This window comes from Phasianus colchicus, chromosome 12 (assembly GCF_987193195.1).
Source record: "Phasianus colchicus chromosome 12, bPhaCol1.hap1.1, whole genome shotgun sequence".
NCBI lineage: Eukaryota > Metazoa > Chordata > Aves > Galliformes > Phasianidae > Phasianus > Phasianus colchicus.
Window position 1 is genome coordinate 1,259,258 of NC_143447.1, and position 27,861 is coordinate 1,287,118.

At 46.2% G+C, this 27,861-nt stretch overlaps 1 protein-coding gene across 4 annotated transcripts in view; it reads left to right on the top strand.

The window, feature by feature from the left end:
• The first annotated feature begins 972 nt into the window (after window positions 1-972).
• ZNF592 (zinc finger protein 592) overlaps window positions 973-27,861 on the top strand; it is a 34,566-nt gene continuing 7,677 nt past the window's right edge. For 2 of the 4 annotated variants that reach the window (XM_090148570.1, XM_090148573.1), the window contains exons 1-7: window positions 973-1,071; window positions 1,851-1,962; window positions 5,557-7,904; window positions 18,034-18,212; window positions 21,881-22,057; window positions 22,873-23,032; window positions 26,942-27,220. In XM_090148570.1, coding sequence (XP_090004696.1) covers window positions 5,565-7,904; window positions 18,034-18,212; window positions 21,881-22,057; window positions 22,873-23,032; window positions 26,942-27,220 — 3,135 coding nt within the window. In that variant the 5' untranslated portion in view covers window positions 973-1,071; window positions 1,851-1,962; window positions 5,557-5,564. Of the gene's footprint in view, window positions 1,072-1,476; window positions 1,739-1,850; window positions 1,963-5,556; window positions 7,905-18,033; window positions 18,213-21,880; window positions 22,058-22,872; window positions 23,033-26,941; window positions 27,221-27,861 lie in introns of those variants that run through there. The other 2 variants (XM_090148571.1, XM_090148572.1) reach the window with 2 other exon arrangements.

Here is a 27,861-nt window from a genome sequence, read left to right on the forward strand (position 1 = left end):
GCCACCAAGTGCTTCTCCGCAGCGCTGCTCAGTGAGATCTTCTCACGCCTGTGCTCATAGCTGGGATTGCCCCGCCCCAAGTGCAGCACCCTCCCTTGGCCTTGTTGAACCTCCTTGGGTTCACGTGGTCCCACTCTGTGAGCCCGCCCAGGTCCCTCTGGATGGCATCCCTTCCTACTGTCGTATCCACCGCAGCACTCAGCTCAGTGCCATCAGCAAACTGATGAGGGTGCACTCAGTGCCATCATCTGTGTCACTGATGAAGATGTGAACAGCACCAGTTCTGAGACAGACCCTTGGGGGACACCACTCATCACCAACCTCTGCCTGGACATAAAGCCGCTGAGCACAGCCCTCCGGTTGCGGCCATCCCCCTGTTCATATCACAGACTCATAGAATGGCCTGGGTTGCAAAGGCCCACAATGCTGATCCAGTTCCACTCCCCTGCTGTGTGCAGGTCGCCAACCAGCAGCCCAGGCTGCCCAGAGCCACATCCAGCCTGGCCTTGAATGCCTGCAGGGATGGGGCATCCACAGCCTCCTTGGGCAACCTGTTCCGGTGTGTCACCACCCTCTGGGTGAAAAAATCTTATCCACTGAGTAAGTAATTATTATCACCTTTCGACTTCACCTTTCTCCAGTGTACAGATAGCAAACAAGCCACTGCCCCGCAGGTCGCATTCGCCCCGGGATCCGCCGCGCCACGGTGCCTGAATACCGCAGCGATGGAGCAGCGCCGGCCGGCAGCACGGCAGCACGGCAGCCCCCCTGTCAGGCCCTCCTTCGGGCCCGGCCTCCGCGCCCTGCCCGCTCCGGCTATCGGGAACCCCCGGCTCCCCCCGCGGACCCTCGCTCGGCCCGCCCCGTTCTCCCGGCCGGGCCGCGCGGGGGGGGGGGGGCGGCGGCGGCTCCCGGCGCGGCGTGGGGAGAGGCGGTGCCGCCGCGCCCCGGCCCCGCCCCCGTCCCCGCCCGCCGCCGCCGCCGCCATGTTGCGGCCGTTGGTGCCCGGTGCGGGGTGAGGCCTGCGCGGGGCCGCGGCGGCGGCGGGGCCCGTCGAGGAGCGCCGCGTGGGTGAGTGCCGCCCGGCCGCGCCTCGGCCCGCCCCCCGCCGCTCGCCCTCCGCCTTCCCCGCGGGCGCCGCCGCCGCGTGCTGCCGCCCCGCGGGCAGGGCAGGGCAAGGCAGGGCGGGCGGCTCCGCCGCCGCCGGCAGCCGGAGCCCCGCGTTCCGCCCGCCGCCGCCGCCGCCGGCGGTTCCGGGCCGCGCCACCGGTCGGTCGGGGCGGCCCGGCGGCGGAAGGCCCGCGGTGAACAAACTTCGGCGGGGCCGCCCACGTGCGGCCGCGGGGCCGGGGCCGGGGCCGGGCTGACAGCGCGGGGGCGGCGGGCCGGGGCCGCGCCTTTGTGTCGGGCGGGCCCGCGCGTGGGGCGGCTGTCAGCGGGCGGGCGGCGGAGCGGGCCGGGCGCGGGGCCGCGCGTGACCCCGAGCCGCGGTCTTCCGCAGGGCTGCGAAAAGTTCGGCGCCTGTGCGAGAGCTCCGCTGCGCGGGTGGGAACCGACCGGCGGCCCCGCGGCCGGCCGCGCTCCTTCTGACAGCCCCTGGCCGGCCGCGCTCCCCGAATGCCAGCTGGCGCTCTGCTCCGGCCTCCTCCATCCCATCCCCGCGCCGCCTCCTCCGTCCCCAGCGCTCCCCGCGCCCCTCCGGGAGATCGCTGCCTTCCCTCGGCCCGCGGAGCCTTCGGTAGAGCTCTTCCGTTGCACCTAACCGTTGTCTTGTGGCTTTATAAATATTTATTGCGTTCTTTCAAGGCGCACAACCTCGGTGTAATTGCAGTTTCATGCTCTCCTATTAGGTGGCAATCTTGAACTTCCTCCTCGAGCAGCATGTTACATGCTGGTGTGAAGTCTGTAGAGGAGCTGCTGCGGATCTCCCAAAGCCCCCAGGAATAGCACTACGAGAGGAAGGTCTGTACAGCGTGGGGCTCTGGGTGTGTGGAGAGGCTGAGCTTGTATATTGTGTACTGGGAGAGCTCCTTGAGAGCAGCGCTGCGGAGAAGCACTTGGTGGCTCTGGTGGATGAGAAGCCACGCGCGAGGCAGCAGCGTCCATCTGGGGCCCGGAAAGCCAACGGCATCCTGGGCTGCAGCAACAGAGGGGTGGCGGCGGGCAGGGAGGGGACTGTCCCCTCTGCTCTGCCCTCGTGAGGCCCCACCTGCGGTGCCGCGTCCAGGCCTGGGGCCCCCAGCACAGGAAGGGTGCGGAGCTGCTGGAGCGGGGCAGAGGAGGGCACGGAGATGCTGCGAGGGCTGCAGCACCTCTGCTATGGAGACGGGCTGAGGAGCTGGGGGTGTTCAGCCTGGGGAAGAGAAGGCTGTGGGGAGACCTCACTGCGGCCTGCCAGTGTTTATAGGGTGACTATAAGCAGGAGAGAAATCAGATTTTTTACATAGATAGTGTTAGGGCAGGGGGGAATAGAAGGAGGATTTAGGTAGGATGTCAGGGGAAGTTTTTCCCTGAGAGGGCAGTGAGGCCCTGGCGTAGGCTGCTCTGAGAGGCTGTAGATGCCTCAGCCTGGGAGGTGCTCAAGGCCAGGTTGGATGGGCAGCCTGATCTGACACTTGATTTAGCAATTTGCAGTCCTCCCTATGGCATGAGGGTTAGAAATAGGTGATCTTTGAGGTCTCCTCCAGCCTAAGCCATTCTGTGAAACTTGGCTGGACCAGAAGGCCTTGGGCTCTGCTATGGCATCCAGAGCAAGTTCACAGATTTCTGGAATGGTGTGAAGGCCTCTACGTTCTCTGCCTCCTGAAGAAATGAAATATATGTACTTTCTTCTGTGAGTCCTATGTCACTGCTTGCTTTACTGATCTGTCCAATTGCTTTGTAAGTCTTGGAGCGTGTCCATCTCTTGTATAGATGAATAGAGAGAGAAAGCTGGCTTCCGAGCTTTGTTTTTTAAGGCAAATCTTTAGCAATGGAAGGATGGAGTAAGGATGGAAGTCCTTACTTCCTGCTTTCCACACAAGCCAGTTTGTGGAAGGTTTGGGCAGAATTTCTTCAGTGTACTTTTTCTGTTTTCTATCTAAGAGAAGCTTAGAGAAAGTAGTCTCTTGATGGACTCAGAGATGCATGCAGAGCCTAAAAATGCAGAGTTTTTTCCAAGAAAACCTTATTTTGTAATGCTGCAGATACCTCAGTTTTGTTTTGTCTTGTGTTTTAACATTCTAATTCATCCAGAGATGTGATTAGGTATGCGGGGGTCAGAAGGGAATGGTCAAAAGTGATTGGCAAACTGATTTTTTTTTCAGCATATAAAACTTGGGTGTTCCCTGTTACAGAATGAAATGTCTGCCTCACGTAGGGATGCGTGTGCCAGAAATCTCAGCAGCTGAGCGATACCTAGCTCTTGCCCAACTCACGTGTGTTTTCCCACCCAAAGAAAAGGGAAGCTTCAGATCCACACTCTTTGCCAACTATAATAATCTATGCTGTTTCTAAACTCATTATCGGCTGCTGATGATTGGAAGCAGATGGATAATCTTCTGGGTTTTGGGGACTTAACTCAAGGCACAGTTGCCTTACCTTGCTGAGGAGTGTGACTTGTAAATTGCTGCAGAGCCCTTTATGGACATTCATATTTGTGGTTTAATTTAAGAATGAGAACAAGTTAAGCTAAACCACAGCAAGCCACTTTTAAGCCAAGTAAATCTCCATAGAGTGTTTTGGAGTAGGTTAACCTAAGCAACACCTCCAAGGCTTGTCTATAGGCATGACTGAGCTAATGCTCTAGGACCAGCATGCCTTCCTGTTCTGTGCTGTAGTGATTTCTCCTGGCCCACTTCTAGAAATTGTAACTCCACCTGCAGACTGCTGGTGCTGGGAACATTTTGTTTGGTTTCTGAGTGATGTTTGACGAACTTTGTTATTTGTGACTGAGTTTATTTAAAAAAAAAAAAAAAAAAAAAAAAAAGCAGTCTGAAATCAGTGACTTCCAGACTTTTAGGAAGGTATCAAACAGCTGCTTTTCTCCCTCTGCCTTGTCCAGGCTCTGTTCTCCGCCTGCACCTCTACTCCCAGCTCTGCCCCCTTCTTTTGGGCTCTTGCCACCCCTTCCATCTCCCACACTTGCTGCTGGCTTTGGCAGTGCTGATGCAGCCCAAATCAAGTGAGTGTGGCAGGAGTTGCTGTGCCTGTGTGTGCTCCTTGCCATGCAGGAACTGGTGCTCCTGGACTTTTTTCCTCCCTGTATATATCAGCTCATATAAATGCGGTTTTAAAATGAAATGTCTTAAAATAATAGCTTATTAAATGTTCAGGAAGTCTGTATATTGCACCAATGTTTTGGTTAGATGTGCAGGCAAATCCAGTATTCCTTACAGTAATGAAATGTGCAAGTGATTCTGTGCTGTCAGTTTTCATCATGGATCTGCTCAGAGCTTGATTATTGTTGTTGCAGGTCTCTGTGGCCAGTGTTTAAGCCCCGCTCCTTTCTGGAAGGCTTGTGAGGAGAGCTGTCTGGGAATGTCATTTCTTGTTATGATTTGGATACAATCCTTTACTCTGTCTGTGGGCAGTTTTGCCTGGTGGCATCATTACCTAATTAAGGATTGCTTCCTGATTCAGATAACCCCTGCTTGGTTTACAGTGCTTTGAGCTGTTGTACTGAAATATTTACTGTAGACTTGTATTATTTAAATTGCCCTGGGTAGGAAGTCATCTCACCTTTCAGGTTTATTTCTTACAGGTCACCCGTTTACTTCCTGCTTTCTTCCTCGAAGCAGGATGGAATTCTTCACATGCAACAATCTCTTGAGAAATCAGCAGTCACTGTTGCTTTTTAGCTCTCCTTTCCTTCCCCACCCCTCCCTACACACATTCCCCTCCCCCCACAAACATCCCCTCCCCCCCAAAAAAAGCCTAAAACAACCACAAATGCAGTAATGCATTTCAGAATCTTTTCTGTTGAGGTTTATGATGACAGTTATTCTTGGAGCTGTAAGGTATGGGTGAAAGAATGTCCTCTACATGGACTTGATGGACCAGGGTTGGTGAGGTGCTGCTGTCTCCCACTGCTTTTCTTGCAATGCCTTGAACAACTCTGGAGGGGACAAGTTGTGTGAGACAGGATTTGAATAGCTCCTGTCACTTGTCAACTGTCTCTGCATCTCAAGGGTGAGGACAAGGCAGCAGTTAAAAACTAAAGCTAGTAAGAGACCCTTGATTGTGTGAAAATAGCCTGGTGGCTGCAGCTTGAATTGATACCAGCTGTTGGTGGGCCTGCAGAAGACAGAATGTCATTTCCCCTTCCCTAGGGAGCTTTCTTGGCCTGAATACCTTTGTGCTAAGGAAGCTAGGCCCCACGGAGCTGGTATCTTTTGTATAAACAGTCAGTCTTGGAGCAGTTGAAATAGAGGCTGAAGTGTCTGCAGCAGATGTCCTTAGATGTGTTAATGTTTTGGGTACTTTTGGTTTTTATTTTTGACTTGCTTGCATCAACACCTTATGAGGTTTGTGCTTGAGAGAAATATACCTGACAAAGTATTTTGTTTTTAATTGTAGCTTTCACTATGGGGGACATGAAAACCCCAGACTTTGATGACCTCTTGGCTGCTTTTGACATCCCTGATCCAACTAGCCTTGATGCCAAGGAGACCATTCCATCAGCTGGGGAGGAGAACGAGAATCACCTGAAGTCATCAGGAATCTGCGTAGATGAGAACGTGTCCTTATCCCACTCCTTGCCCCCCTCCGATGCTCCTGTTGTGAGTGTTATTGTGAAGAACACGAGTCGCCAGGAGTCCTTTGAGGCGGAAAAGGAGGGGAATCACCTTGGGACTGGACTGCTACACAATGGGTTTCGTGGGTCTGATCTGCCATCAGAGGCTCATGCTTTGGTGCATAATTATGGGAAGTTTGAGTCAACTTTTATTAATGGTGATAGCTCAAGAAGTTACTCTGAAAAACTGGACCAGTCCAAGTCAGAGCCTCTGCCAACTTTTAGTCAGTTTAGCCCCATTTCCAGCCCTGAGCCAGAGGATACATTCAAAGAGAATAGTATTGGTGATAAACCCAAACATGCTCAAACTCTGTATTTTCCACCTCCTTCAGTGTATATGCCAACAGGAGCTTCAGTATTGGATCACTTCAGGAAGGTACCAGAGCCTGAATTAAGCATGTTTGATCAATATTGTAAAAAGGAACAAAAGATGGAGATCCACTTCCAGCCAGAGAGCAGGCTGGAAATGAGCAGGAGAGAGCAAGACAAAGCAACTGAGAGGTTTGTGGAGTCAGGAAAGGACTTGGTAGATACCAGTAGCTTCCTTGGGGAAGGCTTGGTGTTTGGAGAGCTCCCTCACAGTAATTTAGGAGAAGATAAAGGGTCTGTGCCTGAGCTGAACTTGTCTTCATCAGTACCACCTCGCCAGAGGTTAAAGCCAACTCACTCAAAGCTGTCATCCTGCGTGGCTGCGTTGGTAGCTCTTCAGGCCAAAAAGGTTGCGTGTATTCCCAAAGGCGATCAGTCAAACCTTATAAAGGAACCTGGTTCTTTTAAAGATGGGACAAAGGGAAGTCCAAAAATGCCCAAGTCACCAAAGAGTCCACGGAGCCCCTTAGAGGTAGTGAGGAAGGCCAGCAAGCAGCCTGAGAGCCCTCGAAGTGTGTGCAGTGACAGCAGTGGGAAAGGCTCTCCTTCCATGGCAGCCAGCTCTCCACCAGCTATTCCCAAAGTTAGAATCAAGACTATCAAGACATCCTCGGGTGAAATTAAAAGAACTGTAACTAGAATTTTGCCAGAAAGTGATGAGTTGGGCAAGTCTTTGGAAGAATCACCTTTGGAAACCTCATCTGCTGAAGAGTTTATCAAATCTTTCCCTTCCCCTGACACTAGTGCAGCTACGGAAAGCGAGGTTAGCAAAAATTCAACCAAAAATGGGGCTGCCGTAGCTATCCAGCTGTCGAACATAGTGAACCCTTACGCAGATGGCTTGAAAGCAGATCTTGCTGCAAATACTGCATCTCTTGTGTCTTTATCACCGCTGCCAAACTGCGGTGGTGGTGCCATAAAAGTTGGTGTTGCGGGGCAGCAGCTGAACAAGAAGCAGCACCAGCAGCAGGGTATCATGGTGCAGCCATCCAACGTGACCACCTCTTCCAGCCTCCTTCCCAAAGCTGTGCACTTGGCAAATCTCAATTTAGTTCCCCACAGTGTTGCTGCTTCTGTTACAGCGAAGTCATCTGCGCAGAGGCGAAATCAGCCTCAGGTGACGCAGATGTCTGTGCCACTGGTGCATCAAGTAAAGAAAGCTGCTCCTGTCATCGTGGAAGCATTCAACAAAGTGCTACACAGTGCCAATCCCGTGCCAATATATACTCCAAACCTTAGCCCTCCACCTGACACCAGTATTAATTTACCAGCCTCTGGATACTGTTGCCTGGAATGTGGGGATTCATTTGCCTTAGAGAAAAGCCTGACTCAACACTATAGTAGGCGAAGCGTTCATATTGAAGTTATGTGCACTCAGTGTTCAACTATGCTCCTTTTTTTTAATAAATGTAGCTTGCTTAAACATGCAAGAGATCACAAGAGCAAAGGCTTTATCATGCAGTGTTCTCAGCTGGTGATGAAACCAATTTCCTTAGACCAAATGTTTTCACCTTCTGCGAGCTCTTCAGCATCTTCCACTCCTCAGACTTTGCACTTATCCTCTCCTTCACGTAAACCCAATGCTACTTCAGGAAATGGGGTAGGAATTTCTACTAACACACAGCCAGCCTTGCCTCTCTACCCGGACCCACAGAGACTAATCCGTCATGGACTTAAGTGTTTAGAATGTAACAAGCAGGCGCTGGATTATGTTGCTTTAGCAGCTCATTACCAGAGAACCTCTGAAGATAATGAGAGACTGGTAAGTCGTCATTTTAATGTTATTAGTTAAATCTCCAAGTTTAAAGATACTGTCCTCTAGGGTAAAAATAGGCATGGTAGTGGTGAGTGAGTTGCATTGTCTAAAGGCAGTGCTTGCAGGGAACGTTTGAGATACGTGCAGGCCCAGGTGTGTGCATCTAAAGAGATGTTCTAGCATCACTTGCCTGCCTTCTTTGTACTCTTTGCTGGCAAAAAGGGTGTCTTTTATTATGGGAATGACAGGAAAAGGACAGTGGGGAGACAGTGGAGACCCTTGAACATCAAGGGAAAGTGTTGTTGGAGATCAGAGATCCCATGAATGAGTTGTATAAGAGTACCAAGTGGTGCTTTTAGCAGGTTTTTTGTGCTCTAAGATTGGCTGGAGGAAATCTGGCACAACAGAATTTTCCCTTCACTAGAACCTGCACCAAAGTCTTCATGTAACACTTAAAAACGGAACCCAGTGTTTAGTTTTAAGACTGGTAAAACATATATAGGATTAGCTGAGAGGATGGCAGCATGGTACGTATGGTGGGAGGCTATTTTTGGTGTTTTTTCTCTCCCTTTGGATGGTAGAGGGATGAGCTGGTGCTGTGTTGCAGCAAGAAGCGTCTCCTCAGTGGCTCATGAGCACCGTTGGTGGCTTCCTTGCTCCAGTGAATACTGCACTGTTGTGGCCTCTATCGTCTTCCCAGGCATTCCCTTGGAGCTGGAGATGGATCTGGGTCCCCTCTGAAAATCCAGCTGATGATTAGGAAGGGGATGCTCTTCATTATTTAACAAGTCCACCAGTCTCTGCCATGGCCACTGTAGTTCTGCACCTTCAGAGCCTCCCTTTGCTCATTAAATGTCTACCAGCAGTATCAAGGCTGTTAGCGTGGGTGTACAGTGATCCTTTATCTTTCACTTAAATTCAGCAGCAGCAAAAATAGATTATGGCTGAATGGTTTCTGTGGTGAAAAATGGGAAGGCTGGAGGGGGGGATTGGTGTGGTGTAATCACATTTCTTACCCGCGGCAGGCCAGTGAGCTTTGTGCTCTATCAACACCATAACTTGTTTTTGCACTATGATGCATTTCTAGGAAATGTCAGCAGTCTGGAGTTAAATACTTCCAGGTGAGGGGGTACTGAGTGCTCCGAAGTGAGCTAAAATGTTAATCAGTTGCATTAAAAAATTTATTACCAATTTTTGTTGTGGGATTATCAATTCAAAAGCTCCTTGAAGAGAAATGTCTGGTTGTATTTTTAGACCAGTCTAATAATTTATTCTGTAACTTAACCAAGTGAAGACTTCAAGCCTTTTACTTCATGTTAGGTTTGTTAGATGTGAGATGATTTTTGAAGGATTTTTCTGAATATAACTATTGGGGAATAAAAAAGGAAAAGGGAATATTAAAGCTTGCGAAGCCATTTCCTTCCTATTTTATCTTAAACTCACAGGTGTGTTCTTGCTACAGCATTGTGCTGAGCCCTTTTTCTATGTATCTGCTCTCCTACCAAATACCTCCTGAAATTGGGTGGTGTTGGGAGGTGGGGGTACATGCAGTAGGTGGGTGCCATGCTCAGCTTTTCCGAGTTGTCAAGCAAATTTCTGAGGTCACAACTTTCATTTCGGTTAGAAAAAAAGAGGAATGTTGATAGGAGCTGGCAATGTTTGAGCAGCTAGTTTCACAAACACTTCCTTAGGCAGTCAAACAGGAAATATTCATGTGAAATTCTTAACCCTCTTGTGGGTAATGTAAAAGCATAAATCCAACATAAATTTCATATCATTCACTCAAGCAAATTCAGTATAGTCGTAGTCATGTGCTCCAGAACGAGCACGTGCACATCTCTGTTGCAGGGCAATCCACTGGGACACAGAGGTGGTGTTAACAGTTGTGAACAGCCTCAGATCCAAATCACATCCCCACATCTCAACAGACTGATTAGAGAAGATAACTCTAGAAGAGTTTGCGTCTGAGTTCTGAGATGGAGAATCTTGATAGATTCAAAGTAAAGCTGTGTATTGGCTTGCATGTTTTAAAGCATTTTGAAAAATAACAAATTGCTGTAACTTTGGTTGTAGCAGAGCAGATCTCCACTGGGTTGCTGCCTGAAGGTTATCATCAGTGACTTTTTTGATGTCTGCTTCTGGATTATTGCAAGAAGATGGATTCTTGAGCAGGGTTGGTGGAAGCAGAAGGGAAAGAGTGTTGTTGGCTGACAGTGAGGGATAAATGTGGAGTATTTGCAGCTCCCCGGTCTGTACTAGAAGATGGAGGCCTGTTACCCGTGAAAGATAAGCTAGCTTAATTTTTTTATGTTAATGATACTAAATCTCTAGTATTAACTGTGATATGTGTGCATCTAGTATGAGGAAAAACTGAGAAAGTGAGCAGGCTTTGAAGTACTCAGTTATGGTGCTTTTATCTCAAACCAAAAAAACTGTACAAAAATAATTTTATTTTTTTAATCACTTTCCAGAGAGCGCAGAACAGGAATGCCACCTTGTTTGGAAGGTGTCTTATCCAATGGGGTTGACTGGAAGAAATAAATCTTGTACTTTCTCTTAAGACAGTATTTTCATTTACTTGGTTCCAGGTTGCAGTGATATGACCAAAGGGTGAGTAAGCTGCAGTGAGAGGCAGGAATGGATTGGAGGCAGGGGGAACGGCTTAAGCTGGCTTTGTTCCACATGGAAATTTATCCTATTTATCCATACTTAAGACTTCCCACCTTAATTGGAATTTCTTACCATGACTTGATGAATTACTTTGACATATTTGTGTTTCCTCTATCTGTTTACGAGGAAATAAGATGACTGAGTTTACTGTTCATTTCTGCCAGTGGTTTGGAACAAACTTTGTATTATCTCTCTGAATGGCCTCGGGTAAAGTCCATATTAATGGGACTGATAACAGGTAAATGAGTTTCCTAGGTGGGGCCAAAATGGGGATGACCTCAATGTATCCCAGTTCTTTTGGAAGAAGGAGGGGGGATAAACTTGTTCTGGACAGTAGAGGAAGGAAGAGATGAGGAGCAGCTATGAGGAAGAGGAGGAGACCATGCTTGGGAAGGCAGAATGGAAAGACCTTTAGAGAAATGATTGAGGAGAGCTTTACCATAATGTTACATTTTAGACCTTTGGTAATTACATCATGTGTTTTGAGTGGATAATATCAGTGGATCAGTGTCATTTTACCTTTTTTGGAGACTTGTAAGACTTGGAATTTTGATGAGATCTGTTTACTGTTCTGCTGTTCTTTTGCAGAATTACAAGAAATGGTATCTTGAGTATTTGGTAGGTTGGATTTTGTTCACCAGATGCCATGCTGCCTTTAGATATTATGTTGGTCCAGATGTTCAGAAGATTATGGCAGATGTTTCTTGTAACTTCAGATCTGTTTGGTCTGACTACTGCAGTGTTATGTTTGAGAGTAAGTTTTTGTTGTTGTTGTTGAGGCAAGTGTAATTAAATATATGCTAGATGATGCCAAATTAAGCTGATTCGTACATATGTTCTATAATTTATTTTTGGTGTATGTGTAGATAAAATTTGCTGAACCAACAAGATAAGAAGCTATCATGGAAAGCTGAGAATGTTTTACGGGAGGACCTAGATGATCATGAAGACAGAGTAGGAACAGGATGAAGCAATTGAGAATCAGAATGTTTGGTCTCAAGAAGACTCTGGATGACCAAGATGGTATGATCATGCAAGGGATTTGTGTTAACCTGCAGTACCAGTCGCGACCTCATTCATGGTCCCTGTTCAGTGTTTATCAGCAATAAACTGGAATCAATGAAAAATGACCAAGGAATTGGAATTACAATGTTTGAGGGGAAATTAGAAGACTTTTATAAGTTCAGCCTGGTAAAGATATAAATTACATCGGCTCTCCTTCAGCACTGTATTAGGCATAATATTAAGGTGAGGGTTGTGGCAGTTATTTTCTTACAGGAATATATCTTCAAAAATGAAGAGTTTTCTCTACTTGCGGGGATCACCAGAAGTGGCTTGTCAGCATCAGACAGCTCTTGTAGCCTGTTCAGAACTGAGCTCAAACTCCAGATGAAGAAAAAAAGAAATCATGCAGCTCCTGATGTGCTCAGTATAGATTTGCTTTTCCTTACAGCAGCTTCACACACACTTGCTCTGTGTGTTCAGTGTGATGTTTAAATAGTAGAGCTTCTTAAACGTACAGGCTACATTGATGTGAGAATAGACTCACATCACAGTGAGTGTGCACAGTGTGTGCAAAAATTCAAGGTACATTCTGATTCTCTTGAGCATCGTCAACTGGTAACCAGAGAAGTTTCATATGCATTGTTTTTCTTTTGTGAGTTCACCACCAAGAATCCATTGAGGTAGCCAAAATAAGTACAAAATGAAGTACAAAATATGAACTAAGGACCTCTGAATTTTCTTTCACCTTTGTGCTTTTGTTCTTTCCCCTTTTCTTTTTTTTGCCTTTTATTTGTCCAATAAGAATTTTTCACTGAGTAATGATGTGTCCTGTTTATGCACCACCTACACTGGAGTTACTTAAAAGCAATTTTATTGCTGCCTTTTTTGTTTCTCCTTCCTTCCCCCCTTAAATCAATGTTTTATAACTTATTGGCTAAAACTTGCCAGAAGCTAGTAAAACCACATGCTGCAATGGTAATTTCCCAGCAGCAAAGGAGCAAGTAAGAAAGCAGCCATATCTCTGCTATTTTTTGTTGGTTTTTTTCTTCTTTTCTTTTTCTATTTTTTTCTCTGCATGCTCGTGTTTTAATTTGGAAAGCAAGAGGATTGAAAGTCAATAAAAATGCCTCTGGTGCTGTAAAGCAATGCTTTCTCCACCTCCCAAACCAAAGGCAATGAATGCAATCCATAGGTACTGATTTTTGTTTTATATGGATGTTTTCCCTCTGGTTTTTATGGAAGCAAAGGGCTGAAGGATGTTATGATGAAAGCATGTTGAGGGAAGGAAGCAGACAAAGAGATTAAATGGCAGGGTAGGAGTGAAACTTTGTGCCCTGAAGCCAAAGCAGTGCATTGGGATGAGGAGGAGAGGCTAGGGAAGAATAGGAAGGCTGTCAGCTGGTGGCTTCTGGCAACAGAAAGAAGGCCTGTAGTGACTGGGGTCCTGTGAAGGAGGGACATGGGCTCTTTTGGAAGGACAGACTGGCAAGACAAAATGAAGGTGTTGTCTTCTTTTGTGAAAGCAGCTGGAACACATGAAGCTCTGCCTGGTGGTGGGTTAGGATTAAGAGGAAGACTGCTAAGGATGATACAGTAGTGGCAGCTTGCTGTAGGTTGATTGGAAGAACAAGCAGGCCCCATACCAAGTGTTAGAAATAGCCTCGCGTTTGCGGGGCCTAGGCCTTGAGGGGAACTGCACCCACCCAATTCCCTGGGTGGCATCAGTGACAATCCCCTGCCTCAAGAGAAAGGGGGGGTGGTGAGAAAAGCTGCTCTGGATTTCATAATCATAAATAATGTGGGAATGTGGAGGCTCAGGAAGCCTTGGCTGTGGCATCTGTGAGATGGTGGAGTTCAGGATCCTGAGGGCAGAGGGAGGGGTGAAGGACTAACTTGTTGGACTTCAGGAGAGAAGACTTAGACCTCTTCAAGGATCTGTTTGAAAGAGACATAAATCATTTGGTTTGAAAGAGACCGCTGGCTCACCATACCTGTCCCAGCAGGGGCCTCAGAGCTGGGTGCCCAGGCCCACGTCCTGGCTTTTGAAAGTCTCCAATGAAGAGACTCCACGACCTCTCTAGTCAGCCTGTGCCAGTGCTCCATCACCCACATGGCAGAGAAGTGCTCCCTGATGGTCAGAGGGCACCTCCTCTGCTCCACTTTGTGTCCAGTGCCTCTTGTCCTGGCACTGGGTACCATGGTAAAGAGCCTGGCTCTTTCTTCTCTGTACCTTCCATAGGTATTTATGGATGAGACTCCCCTGAGCCTCCTCTTCCAGGCTGAAGTCGCAGCTCACTCAGCCACTCCTCACAGCAGAAGTGCTCCATGCCTTTCATCATCCTGATAGGGAAGAGTGCATCTAGCTTCTGGAGGGAGGGCTGAAGTCTTGCTGCTGGTATTAGCAACTACTTAACCGGTCATATATGAAGAAAGTTGGTGAAAAAGCGAAGTAATTGATAAAGATGCTAGCAGAAGTGACGTTTGGACAGCTGTGATACTATCTTTGATAGGATGTGAGGTGTAAGGAAGTGCAGGGTGAGAAAAAAGAAGCGGAGCTTAGAGACTGATGGGCATCGCTGCTGAATTATGGCTGAGGTTGTAAGGAGAGAAGACGATAGACTGAGAAAGTTGAGTATTGAGTTTATTTGATGCAGCATTGTGTTATATATGACATACTTAGGCTTGGACTTGATGCATGTTACTAAAACTTGACTCGTTCTAGGTGTCAGTTTGGGTCTAGATCTTTCTTTTAACTAAGTTTCTATTATATATATATATTTTTCTTTTTCATCTGTAAGTTGAACATGCTAGTGAAATGATACATAGTTATTTAGAGAGAGCCTTGGGAAGGGATATATAGCTTAGCTATCATGAAGCCCACAGAAGAAATTCTCTGCTGGCTCCTGCTGCTCACTTGGTTATCAAAATAATCCAAGCCAAAATAGCTATGCAGGTATCTGGCTTGATTGGCTGTAGGGTGGGCCAACAAAGAGTTGTGCCAGTGGATGTTGAGCAGGAGGTGCAGAGCTGGTGTGCTGGGGCTGCACGTTGCTGAATGCTGTGCTGCCAGAGCTGTGTCACCCAGCTCCACACCAAACGTGCTGGAGGGTGCAGGCTGCTGGTCCTCATCCCTTAGTGAGGCACTAAGGGAAAGCTAGTGCAGAGTTCAAGGTGAGCTTTTGAAGTAGTAACTCCTTGCTGATTTTCTTTAGAGCAGAAGCATCCTGTTAATCTCCATTGCAGTGCTGTAATTGGGATGCCTCGGGTGCCTCTTCTGTATTAAAGAGAAAAATAAAAGCTTGCAAAAGGCTGGGTGTAGGAAGGGCTGGAACTTGGGGAGAGGGGCGGGTTCCTCTGGTGGGGGATTTTGATTTGAATATATAAAGAACAAGGGCTCTTCAAAACATTTGCATTCCAAAAATATCACTTCTGTTTCCCTCTTGTTTCACTCTGAGTCCTCTTTTTTCTTTTTCTTTTTTTTTCTAAATTTTTTTACTTTTTTTTGTTAGCCTCCTGCAGATTTTCCCCTTCTGTAGTCCAGCTTCCATGCCTTACTGTCAGCACAGCTCCATGTTCTCTGCTGCAGCTCTGCGGTGGTTGTGTCAAGGAGGACTTCTGTGGTCTGGGGACATCTCTTCAATGTGAATTTTGTCAACATCCCTTAACTCTCTATAGCAGTGCAGAGGATTTAGAACTAGTGTAAATCATCTCTGCTTGCACTGAAGCTGGTTCCATTTCAGTTTGCATCAGCAGCAAGTGAAAGCAAAGGGTTTTGTGCCCCAGGTTCAGCTTCCAGTGGGTGCTAATGGGGACCCTGCCCCTAGCTGGGTGTAAGCTTCAGCTGAGCGAGAAAATTGGCTCTGGGCATTTCATAGTGATGGCTGCATGTGAGAAGGGAGATTGCTCTGACTTTCTGCTCTAGCGTGCTGTGCACAGCTGGGCTGGAAGGGAGCACACTCGTAAGTGGATCTGCTGTGGCTCAGAGTCCTTTCTGCAATTGTTTTAGGGCAGCAGCAGGTCAGTGGTGTTGCCTCTTTGCAGGCATTTTCCTGAGCAAAACTGGGCCTAAACTCCAGACTGTGATTCACAAACACCTCTGTGGCTCTGGGGTTGTGCTTTCCACGCCAGAAGGGTTGGGCTGACGCAGCTTTCTGTGCTTCACTTTGCTTCAGCTGCTGTTGGTTTTGTTTGCTTTTTTTTTCCCTTCTGAAGATGCTAATAAATAGAAATGGGAATAAAATGAAGTGTTCTGAAGTGGCAGAGCTTCTGAGTGTTTTCCTGTCTGTGTGAATGTGACTTCTGGAAGAAGAAAAGCCTGAGTGCTGTGTGGCAAGCAAACTGGAGCTATATAAAACTTGCAGCAAATAACTCTTGATTAAAGCGTAGGTTATGGGAGCATGTGAGAAACACAGACGTTACACAATTCAAATCATATCCTGGTAACATGCTTTAGAAATAACTGACTAATGAATGTCTCAAATTGCTGCCAGACTTCTTTGAAGAGTCATAGAAAACTCAGAGATAAAAATGTGACATCTGGAACCAAGTTACAACTTCTACAAAGCAGGAGTGTTGTAAAAGGAGAAAAAGCCGCTCAGTCTCCAAGATGATGATGTTGTTTTGGTGTTTTTTTAAATTTTATTAATTTCTGACATCAGATTTGTTTGATGTGATTGCTGCTGAGCACTGTGCTCGCAGAAGCACGGTATCTGTTCCTTGTGGTGGCAGTGCTCAGTGAGCAGGCTGTCGCTTGGTGCGTGCCATGAAGGCTGCTCTTTCCTGTGTGCATCACTTGGATTCCTTAGACAAGTAAATACAACCTGCTGTCATACTGCTCGGCCACTTCTTCATGCAGTTCTTAGTAGCCAGCCCCTACTTGTAATACAGAGGCTCAGTGTTCTATGCCCCTGTAGAGCGCTGTGTTGGGGCAGGTGTTTTGCCAGCTGCACCCACAGATGTAGTGCATTAATTGCACCTTATCCTCCCTGTATCTTGATTTTTATTCCCATATTGTGTGGTTCTTGCAGAGCCTGAAGAAATTAACAGTTGCTGTTGATGTCCCTTGCTAGCTAAAATCAAAATGTAACCAGTCTCGATGAGGCAGTTTTTTTCTGGTGAGAAAGTATTTCTTGCTTTGCTACAGGGGCAAAAGTGCCTTCTCCTCCTGTTTGTGCTGAGTCTGCTTTAAATAGTGGGAGGGATCAAAGTTGAGAAGTCCTCTTCTAACCATGCCAAAAAGCTTCATTTCCCAGCACAAATCAGCTAGGAAAAAATGCCATAAAAGACAATGACAGCTCAGACTGCCCTGAACATTAATTCTTACTTGTAGCTCACCCTTTAACTGCTGACCAAAGCATTCTCAAAATATTCCTTGCCTAGAGGTCCTGGGGACGCTTTAATTTCTTATTTATGGGTTCACGTGATGGCTCGGTGTTGCTGCAGTTCCTTTTGGAACCAGGGGCTCCTCCAGCATTTGGGAAGGGCTGATGTCCTGCCATCGAGGTGTGCATGGGTGTCCTGCAGCAGTTCCTTCTTGATAATTTTTTCTCTCCTACGGAGACCTTTCCTGCTTCAGATTCAATCTGCAACACCTCAGACTGTGGCTTTTGGATTGCTTGGCAAGTTCTGAAGTTTCCTCCTTCTCTGGAGCCTAATTTCTTAATCTGTCCTCTGCTCACAGTAAACCATCTTGGACTTGTTCTAGCTTTGTGTTTTATTATAAAGGGTGTTTTCTGTTACTTGCAGTATATTGCACAGTGCAGAAGAAATTGCGCAGTTCAGTTTCATGCTTTGATAACCCATCGTTAGCTGCCTGCTGCAGCTTGTTCTTATGGTCGTGTTAGGAGCAGTGGAGTGATCTTGCGTGGATTTAATGATGACAGAGGAGAGTTTTAGCTCCTAGAGGTATCTGCTACAGCTATTCATGTGCATACTGATGTGGTGCTAAATTTTATATATCAAGTAAACGAAGCTTCTGCAAATCTGTCCTCCTGTTAAGTGTGGCCCTTCCAACAACGAGGAGAAAAAAAAGGACACTGAAATGGAGAAAAAACATCTTTGCATCATTTGGAATGCCAGATTATCAAGAATGTCTCACTGCACATCGCTGCACATGTGGCTCGTGTTCCTCAGAAGCTGAGATTCAATCTGGCTTGGAGAAATATTGTGAAAGGCAGAAATGTGGTTTTGGGGAGAAGGCTGCCATCTGTCAGCTCTGTGCTGAGTTCAGCAGTGTGTGTTTTGAGTTATAAGACAGGGAGGTTCTTCTGACTTGTGGTGATTTTGATGCAGTCTGGGGGTACTTTCCATCTCAAATGTCTCATTGCTGGAATGAAAGCGGTGACTGCAAAGAGCAGGTGGGTAAGAGAAGCAGCTGGGTGCCCTTCTAAACCCAAAAGATTCCTGGGTTGGGAAGAGTCAAATAGAGAGTAACTAATTAATGCAACCTTTCTTCCATCAGACGTGTCAGGTGTGCCAGATGATGCTGCCCAACCAGTGCAGCTACTGTGCCCACCAGAGGATCCACGCTCACAAGTCGCCGTACTGCTGCCCCGAGTGCGGGGCTGTGTGTCGCTCCGCCTATTTCCAAACCCACGTCAAAGAGAACTGCCTGCATTACTCCCGCAAAGTCGGCTTCAGGTTTGTTGAGTTTAATGCTGAAGGGGCAGGAGGGAGTGGGAAACTGGATATAGGTTTTGGAAATCTTCCTTAAAGCAGAAACTGAGGAGGATGTAACACAGAACCGGCATGGTTTTCTGTGGGATGAAGTGCGTTTGAAATGGGAAATGACTAAGTGAATTTAAGGGGAGGTTTCGGAGAGCAGAAATGATTTTGAGGCAGCTTTAAGCTGAAAGGTGCTGGCATTACCTCCGGGTCGCAGGTGGTCCCCTCAAGATTGCTGTTTACAACCAAAAGATAGCAGATCTTAATCCTCCACATCTCTCTGAGGACTGAGCGTATGTCAGTTGTCACGGACCGAGGGATGCCTTTGTAGGTTATTTTATCTCCAAGCTCTTATTATGAGCTGAGAGGAATGGGGGAAGGCTCCCGAGGCTCTGGATGTGGCGGTATGTGCGCTTGCGTTGTCATTGCTGCAGCCAAATTGATTGCTTTAATAAAAGACATTACGTTCCCCACAAGCTTTTCCTGCTTTCTGTGTGTAGATGCAGATGATTTACCTGGGAGATGAGTGATGGACTAGGTGACCTTTTAGGATTCCTTAGAATTCAGCTTTTTCTCTGTTTGCCATTAAGTACCACAACGTGTACAGGAAACAGGGCGATTTCTGTGCTTGGAGCTGTTCTTTTAAAATGTCTGCCAATTGAGGAAGCCTGCACTGTGTGACTTCTGAAATCACACTGAAGTTTTCAAGGGCAGTTTCTTTCAATCACAGAGAAAAGAGACATATCCAACTGATTCTGAATTTAATTATATACAGATAGATTTTTTTTTTTTTTATGTGGATCTGATTAGAGGAGGTATAGCCCACAACAAAGGATTAATTCCATTTCAAATTAAATGGCTGTGATACTGTGGCTGTTTGAAAAAGGAATTAATTTTGGAGAAGGAGGAATGTTGAAAAAAAGGATGGGAAAAGATGTCAGAAAACAAGCCCTGGCTTTGATGCAGTTGCTTGTGCTTTGCAGCATTGGTCCTTACTCTTCTGCTTGTAGCTGATGGGCTCTCAGTCTACAGCAGAGGTTGGTCCTGCTTCTTAAGTGTGTGCCCTCGCATTTTTTTAAAGCATGATTAATTCCAGATTTATAATATCTTTATGATGCCCCCTTAATCCTTATCAGCAATGCCAGCTTCCATCCATCCACAGATGTCTAACAAATATTTGCTTTTTGTGCTGGGAGCATTAATGAATGTCTGAAACAAGGCAGAGTTCAGGAATGGTATGTATAGGGGGTTTACTAGCTTTTACCAGCTTCTCTGAAAGTTACGTTTCTCTTCTTTAATTTGCATATGCTGGTGCTCATCTTTGGCAACTGAACCCACCCGATAGGGAAGCACTGGCTGTGCCATCCCTGTCATTCTTCCTGTCTCCACTGCCAGACTGGCATTGTTGCAGTCTTGAAAACAGAAGAAATAAATTCAAATTGTAGAACCAAATCTAGATAATCCATGGCATCTGTCTTATGGTCACGTAGCAACTTTTGTTCTTTCCTTTCCTTTTCATTACTTGCAGAAATGAAAAGCCAAGGGTTTCTTTGAAATCCTGCCCAGGGTCAGCTCAACTCTTGCTTCTCCGCAATATGTCTCTGCTTTCCTTGAATTTCTGATGCATACATTTTGCTGTTTTTCTGATCAGCCCTTGTTCTGTCTCCTTTTCTGCTGATATCCCAGCGTGTCCAATTAAGTTTGGAGTAGGATTATTTGAATTCAGGTTTGGGTCATGGCTAGTGATTGCATTGCAGATGAGAAGGGTCTTCTGCATTTTAACATGAAAATTAACAAGCCTGCCCAAAGTGCTGCCAGCTCTAAGTGTCACCTCCCCACCTTTCCCACTGGTCCCCACTGACCACGTGGCACACATCTTCCTGCTTGCTGCTGTTTGGGGAGTTCAGGAGCTGGATGCTGGCAGAATAAGAGATAGCAGAGGGTTAAGACAACATCATGTAGCCTTATCTTCTCTCACAGGATTATTTCCGAGACTTACACAGCACCCTTCCTTGCCCTGAGGCTATCCTAGAGTCTTCTCCTGCAAATTATCCCCTCATGCTTGGATTGTAGCAGAATTTGCAATTTACAGAAATTACATGGCAAGCCTCTGACATCCTCCATCCATTTTGCTCTGCTAATTAGTTTACTTTATTGAAGTTCATCTTTCTGGCACAGAGATTCTTGATTACAAAGTGGCCTTTGTTTAAACTTCCGTTTACTGTAAATTAAATTAACTTGTGATTGTTTGACCCTGAGTTAGTAATTATTTTATCCCCTAAATCTTTATGAAGTCTTTAGTGCCAAAATGGAGTGCAATGCAGAGCTGTCTCTTGTTGATTTGAGAAGTGTTTCTGGGGGAAGCCTGTTGAGTATTCCTGGTTGTACCATCTGTACCTTCCTGCCAGGATTAGGACTTTCTCTCCCATTTGTTCTTCCTGCCAACAGAGTTCCTGGTGCTACCCTAATGAAAGTCTCTCTCCCCAGCTGACATGGCTGAGGATTGGGCTCCAAGGCACAGCAGAATGTTTTCATGTTTTCTGAAGGATGACACTGGCTGTTGTCACTTTTTACCTCTTGAAAATGAAGAAAGGAGCGTTTCTGTGCGTGTTTTGGGGGAGAGGGCTTGTCTCCTTTGGGCTGGCTTCTGCTTAATGAGCTTTTGAAGTACAACTTCAAAGTGCAGACTTGTTTCCTAAGCGCTGTCGGGAGGCTCGTTTGGAGGGAAGGATAATCTAGCAAACATCAGAACGAAGGGAAAAACAGTCATAAAGCTTAACTCCAGCCTCACTGAGGGAAACCATCTCTATTCACAGCTATTCCAATCCCAGGCCAGAGGAGTGCTGGTAAGGAAATGGAGCCTCATTTGCTCTCTCCACACTGGTGTGTGGCTTCCCATGAGCTCAGCTGTTGGATGTGTGCTTGGGAGAAGTATTCAAGTTAAATGTAGGACGGCCTCAGTCAGATGTTGCTATCTTGGGAGAGGCCTGTTGGGAAGAGAGGGAGCAGCTGGGTCACCCTGGCTTTGTTTGGAGCTGCAGGGAGGAATCCTTTAGCTACACCTGCAACCTCTTCCTCTCGTCTTTCCTCATAGAGCATCCCCAGACGAACACTATACAGGCAACACCTATGTCTTACTGGCTTTATTGAGCTTAATTGCTTTCTGTTGATGTTTTCTTTGCTGATGCTGTCATTATTGTCTGTTGCTTGATATAGTATGGTGCACAGTTATAAAGATTTCCTGGCTGAATGTTCTTTTATTAGTACATTTGTTTTGCTGCTTGTTACTACCTGGACACCTCTTCAGGTACATTTATTTCAGTTCTTCACTTGCACCTGTGATGGAATTGGCTTTCAAGGGTACAAGGCAGCATTTTTGTGTAGTATGTCTTGCCTTCTTCTTTCTGGGTCGTTTTGGCTCTTTTAGATTTCTTTTATAGATGTGCTTCCTTGCTGATCTGTGGGTTCTGCCCAGCTGGTGAATTCCTGTATCACATTCCTCCTTGATTCCTCTGCATTGTTACTGAAGAGACTAAACAAGGACCTGCTGTAGCATGGTCCTGCCATGCTGCCTTCCATTGGTACATGCATCTTGGAAGCAGTACTGCAGCTCTGATTCAGCTCTTTCCTTCTGCATCCCCTAGGTGCATCCACTGTGGGGTTGTCTTCATGACCCTGGCATTACTGAGAGCGCACATTCACGAGAAGCACTGCGAAGTCTTCCACAAGTGTTCTTTTTGCCCAATGGCCTTCAAATCAGCAGACAGCACCATGGCTCACGTGACCAGCCAGCACCCAGCAGAGCCTCACAAGACTACTCAGTAAGTATTTTGTTATGATCTGCTCTTCTCCTTTGCTGTGTAGCTCTACAACTGCCTCCACTTTCTATCTCAGTTGTTTATTCCTCTTTCCTTTTTTTATTGTTGTTTGTTTCTGTCCTAATTTCAGGAAGAGCTGCCCCCTTGTCTGCTGGCAGAGGTTCGTTCCTAACCGTGGCATGCTCTCCTTGATACAAATGCTGCCTCCTCGGTTAGGAGGAGAGGAGTTATGGGCAGGGAAGGGTGGAACATCTGCAAACAGCTCTTAATTGTCACCTTTTGGTCGAGCTGGAGTGTCACCTCTTGATAGGTAGCCCCAGGGTAACTGCTGATTCTGGCACTCAAAGCAAGGGGAGAGTTGTGCTGTGCCGCATTGCCCCGGAAAAAATCACTAGAGAGAAACTCTTGTTTTTTCCGCTGTGTAGCATTCCCTGCTGAGCCCTGAGCTAGTGCCAAAAATGTGTGCTGTAAGGGAGGGTCCATGGAAAGGTGGAACTGAAAGAAATGCATAGCAAGTATGCTCTGAGTCTGCTCCCATCCATCTGCACTTACTGTCACACACTTAGGTAGTTATGCATATGCATGTAAGTAAACTTATTTTTAGCAAGTTGTGGTATGTACTTGGGGCATTTTCTTGTTTTTCCCAGTTGAGATAGTAGTTGAGTGGTCCATGTGGGTGTATGCTGCCAATACATTGATAGAGCACAGCCCTCATCAGAAGCCCATCTCTTTTCGAAGTTGCTAAGATGACCTCTTCCACTGACTCCTCAAGATAACTAATGAAGAGAGAGTGAGTTTTCTTTTTTAAATTGTTCCAGGGTGATCTACAAATGTTCTTGTGAGACTGTCTTTAACAAGAAGAAGCTGCTCCAAGAGCACTTCCAGCAGAATACCAGCAAGTTGTTTGTGGGCGTGTTTAAGTGTCCACAGTGTCAGCTGGTGTATATGCAGAAACAGCAGTTAATGCAGCACGTTAAGGTAGGTAACTCCCACCACTTAATGATATGAGGTCCTAGTTTCTGAGTTCACAGAGAGTTTGCATGCACTATTTAAGGACACTGGTTGAAGAAATGGGATGTTCTTGAGCAATACATTAGTAGAAAAACAGACTGCAAAAGTTTATGGTATTATCTGGAAACTTCAGTTGAGCACTTTGTACTAGTTGGTAATATTGCAGGTGGTTACTCCTCCTTGTCTAATTCAACCTTGTGACAAAGGCTTACTTTCTACAGATAAATCTTTCTGATGGTTAACTGTTCTGTATTAAACCATAGGAAGTGATTAAGCTTTGGGGGGAGCTTTATCTTTGCTTGGGAGGCAGGAAGAAGCATCCTCTGCCCACAGTACTACTGAATTTGTGTAAGGAAAGCTGGGTCTTTCCTCTTCTGGGTACTGACATAAAAAGGGAGGGCTTTGGTTCCTTGTCCCCTTTGCAGCTGCCTCCAAGAGAGGCAGCACAGCGTTTGACACCTGCTTCCCTAAGTTACCTGCAGAACTACAGAAGATCGCTAGAGGAGAGTGACTGAGTCAAAAGGATTTGCCCTGGAGGTGCCAGTCTTCAGAACATATCTCTGTTGTACTGTCACGTGAAGTTTCTAAGCCACTACTTGAAAAGCTGTGGCAGTTCAGTGAAGTTCTGAGCGACTGGAAAAGGGGAAATGTAACCCTGTTTCTAAAAAATTAAAAAAAAAGATGACCCAGGGGACTATAGGGCAGTCATTCTCACACTGTGCCCAGCAAGATCATGGAGCAAATCCTCTTGCAGAGTGTGGTGACATACAGGGAAAACAGAATGGCTTCGCTAAGGGCAAATTCTGCCTGAAAATGTGGCCTTCTATAATATGGTTACAGCATTGGTAGAGAAGGGAAGGGCAATTCATGTCATCCATGTAGAGATGTGCAAAGCATTTGACAGTGTCTCACGTGACATCCCAGTCTCTAAAATAGTCATGCATTTGACAGATGGAGCACTCAGGTCACCAGCTCGATGCGTAAGTGCAGAGCAGTGATGACTGGTGATCCTCCTGGGTCGTCAGTGGGACCAGTATTTAACATCATGTCAGTGACATGGACAGTGGGTCGGAGTGCACCCTCAGCAAGTTTGCTGACAACACCACGCAATATGATGTGATCAGCACCCTGGAAGGACGGGATGCCATCCAGAGGACCTCGACAGGCTTGAGAGGTGGGCTTGCAAGAACCTTACGAAATTCAGCAAGGCCAGGTGCAAGGTCCTGAACCTGGGTAAGGGCAGTCCCAAGTAGAAATGCAAGCTGAGCAGTAAGTTGATACAGAGCAGCCCTACTGAGAAGGACTTGGCCATCCCGGTGGAAAGGAAGCTCAACATGAGCCAGCAGTGTTCACTCATAGCCCAGAAAGTCAACTAACTGTATCTTCAACTGCACCCAGAAGAAGTATAGCTGGCAAGTTGAGGGAGGTGATTCTCCTCCTCTGCTTCGCTCTGCTCTTCTGAGACCCCATTGCAGCACTGTGCTCAACTCTTGGACACCCAGCACAAGAATGAAATGGAGCTGTTGGTGCAAATCTGGAGGAGGACCACGAGGATGCTCAGAGGTCTGGAGCACCTCTGCTATGAAGATGGGCTGAGAGAGTTGGGGTTATTGGGAGACCCTGAGAGTGTAGTGACAAGGCAAAGGGGGAATGGCTTAAAGCTAAAAGAGGGGAGATCTAGGTTAGATATTATATGAAAATTCTTTTCTCAGAGGACAGTGAGATGCTGGCACTGCTGCCCAGAGCTGTGGGTGCCCCATCTCTGCTGGTGACAAGGACACAGGTGGGCCCTGGGCAGCCCAATCTGGGGGCAGCCAACCTGGCAGGGGTGGAAATGGATGGGCTTGAGGGTCCCTTCCAACCCAACCTTTTCTATGGTCTGTGATACATATGAAAAGCCTGTTGTTGCCCATTTGGTGGAGGCTCTTGTCAGAATGTGTCTGTGGGCTTGCAGATCTGATCGTCTCATAATGTGTGAACGCTGTGTTTTCCAGTTGCTCCAGTCAGTATATTTCTGTGCACACTAACCACACTTCTGTGAAAAATCTCTTAGATTTCCTGGTTGCATTCCGAAGAAAGAACATGCAAGCCGTATTTCTCTTTGATTAGAAAAAAGCAGTGGCATGATTTTTTTAATCAGTGCCTTTGTTTTGTGTTTACTTAAAAGGCCAGAAGGTTCAGTAGCTTGCTCCTAAAAGAGAAAAAGTCAAAACTACTACTTTGCCAATAAAACATACCTTCTCTGTATCCTTACAGGCTGTAGGGTTTGATTTTCCGCACATCAGCCTCCATACCTTTAACTTGCAAATCTGGAAACGCTCTGCACGTGTTAATGATTTAAAATATGAAACCCTCCTGAAAAGCTGATGATTGGTAATCTTCCTGTATTATTGCTGGGAAAAGAGAGTTGAGAGTAAAGGCTGGGATCTTCAAAGCTCCATTGCTGATAGCTGGGCTTGAGTAGAAGTACCCAAATTGTTGCAGCTTATTTGCAGGTGCCAGCCCCAATAACTTGTCCACAGCAGTTTGTGCACAGGCTGCCTGATGTTGGCACAACAGAACTTTTATATTTAGATTGCTGGGCTGTATTTGGCTATCGATGTGTCTGGAGATTGTAATAGAAGGTGGCTTTTTGTCCGTGGCAAGGTGGTAATTGCATTAACCCATCTCTTTTCCTATCAGATGGCACTGCTTTATGCCATATGGAGTTTATAGGAGGTGCTGTCTGAAAGTCACCTCACTTTCTGTGCTCCATTTTTTGTTTTCCTTCCAGAGGTGTAATAACAGAAGGAATGGAGTAATGGGTGATAACGTACTCTTTACTTAGAAAAGACTTGAGGTTTCCAGATGGGGAGGAAGGGGAAGTTTGTGTTTGTGTTACCCTGCATAGCAGCAATGCTGTGCCCTGTGATTGCATCAGAGCTTCTGCAGACATCAGGTGGCTCAGGTGCAAAGCACAGGTTTTTCGGATCAGACCTTGTGTTTGAAGTTTGTTTAGTGCCTAACAAAAGGAAAGGCTTCCAAATGCCCACGGGGCCTTCGTGTGTTGAAACTTTACCCGTTATTAATTACTATGCACAGTTAAACCTCTAAATTATCCTTTTGTGTGGATGAACTATTGTTGTTCCTAGGGGAATTTCTTGAGGTTTCTTTGGTATGTTGCTGTTTTATTTGCTTTTGCTTTCCCACAGCTCTTCATTTCTTATTTTCTTTATGTTCAATTTTCTTTGTTAAAATAATTTTTTGGGGGGACAGGGATTTTGGCCTGTTGAACAAGCAAAGAGCCTGAAGACACGTTCCATATAAGGCTGACTTCTGGCTTTGTGCTTGCTTTTATTTGTCAAGAGAAAAGTTGAAAGTCTGAAAATATGAATAGCAGTAGTCATTGTGGAGTTAAAGAAAGTAGGGTTGGAGAAACTGTGAGATTGTCTCTTCTCTTATCTTCAGCAAAGATCAAGCAGCTTCGGAGCCTCCAAGCTAACAGCAAACGTTTCACTCAGCGTTTTCCAAAGCAACGTGTTTTTAAAGCTTAGGTTCTTGAAATAATGACAGTTAGCATTTCTCTCTCATTACATCTTCCCTTTTTAACTTGAGCGCTCAGGGCTCATACAAAATGTTGAACAGATAGTAGTGAGGAGTTGCTGTTGTCACACAGGAAACATAAATAGAAGCTTCATGTTTCTTAGGAATATCTCTTACTGGGGGAAGTGCTGTGGTCAGCTTCAAGAAGAAATGGGAGGATGCACAAGGGGCAAGATGTTAATGTAGTGTTTGGCAGGGACTTATATTATCTATTTAAATGTGATAGTCATTTATGACACGTAGTACAGATTACAAATAAATATTATGTTTGATTCCGTTATTTTTGTTTTCCAGGGTGTTCATGGAGTCTCCCAAAATCCTGAGGAGCTCTTAAACTTTCGACAGAAGTCTGAGAGGATGTCAAAGAACCAGGTTCATAACCCACCAAAGGAGCTGTTGGTAGCCAATGGGACTTCCCACTCACCTCTGTCAAGGAAAGACATGAGGGTGGAAGGACACAATCCCGAATCCAAGTCCAGGCTGAGAAGAACTGGTTGGACTTGCAAGGAATGTTCACAGTGGATCCCTGATCGGGAAACCTACGTGTCCCACATGAAGAGAAGTCATGGAAGGGTAAGGACTTGCACAGAACATTTCAGCTGGGTAACGAGATATTTTTAGCTGAAGAGTCTGGTGATCATTAATATCTCAAGCAAAAAGGGTCTGTTTGCCAGCTCACTGAGGAGTAAGAGCAGAATGCTTTCTGTAGGAGCAGAAGGCAGACTTTCTGTCCTTGGTCATATGGCTTACAACCTTATGTACCTTATCTGTTTTGTTGTTCCTTCTCCCACTGCATCTAATGGCAGGCTTTCTCCTCTGCTCATTTCTGTAAGTGGATGGAAAGTCCTGTCTTCACCAGCTGCTGGTCCAACAGGTGGTCTAAACAAAGTTGCAAGAGGACATAGAGTTTTTGATGACATTATTTGGTAGATACAACAGGTATAAGGTGTGCATAGAGCTATCATTATAGGAACTATAAATCCTCAATTTTTTTGGTTTTATTCAACTCTGGCCTTGCCTTGACCTAGTTCTGTCAAGTTAATCCTTACTTGCTGGCAGAACATAGGCCAAGATGTTGTGTGTGCCAGATTTCTCAGTACCTAGGCATCAGGACTACTTCTTTGATGTACTGAGTCACCCTTCTTGAGTCCCATGAGCAGACACTGTGGAAATGTGGTTCATTGGCCTTGATGCCTGGTAACTTGGTGTGGTGA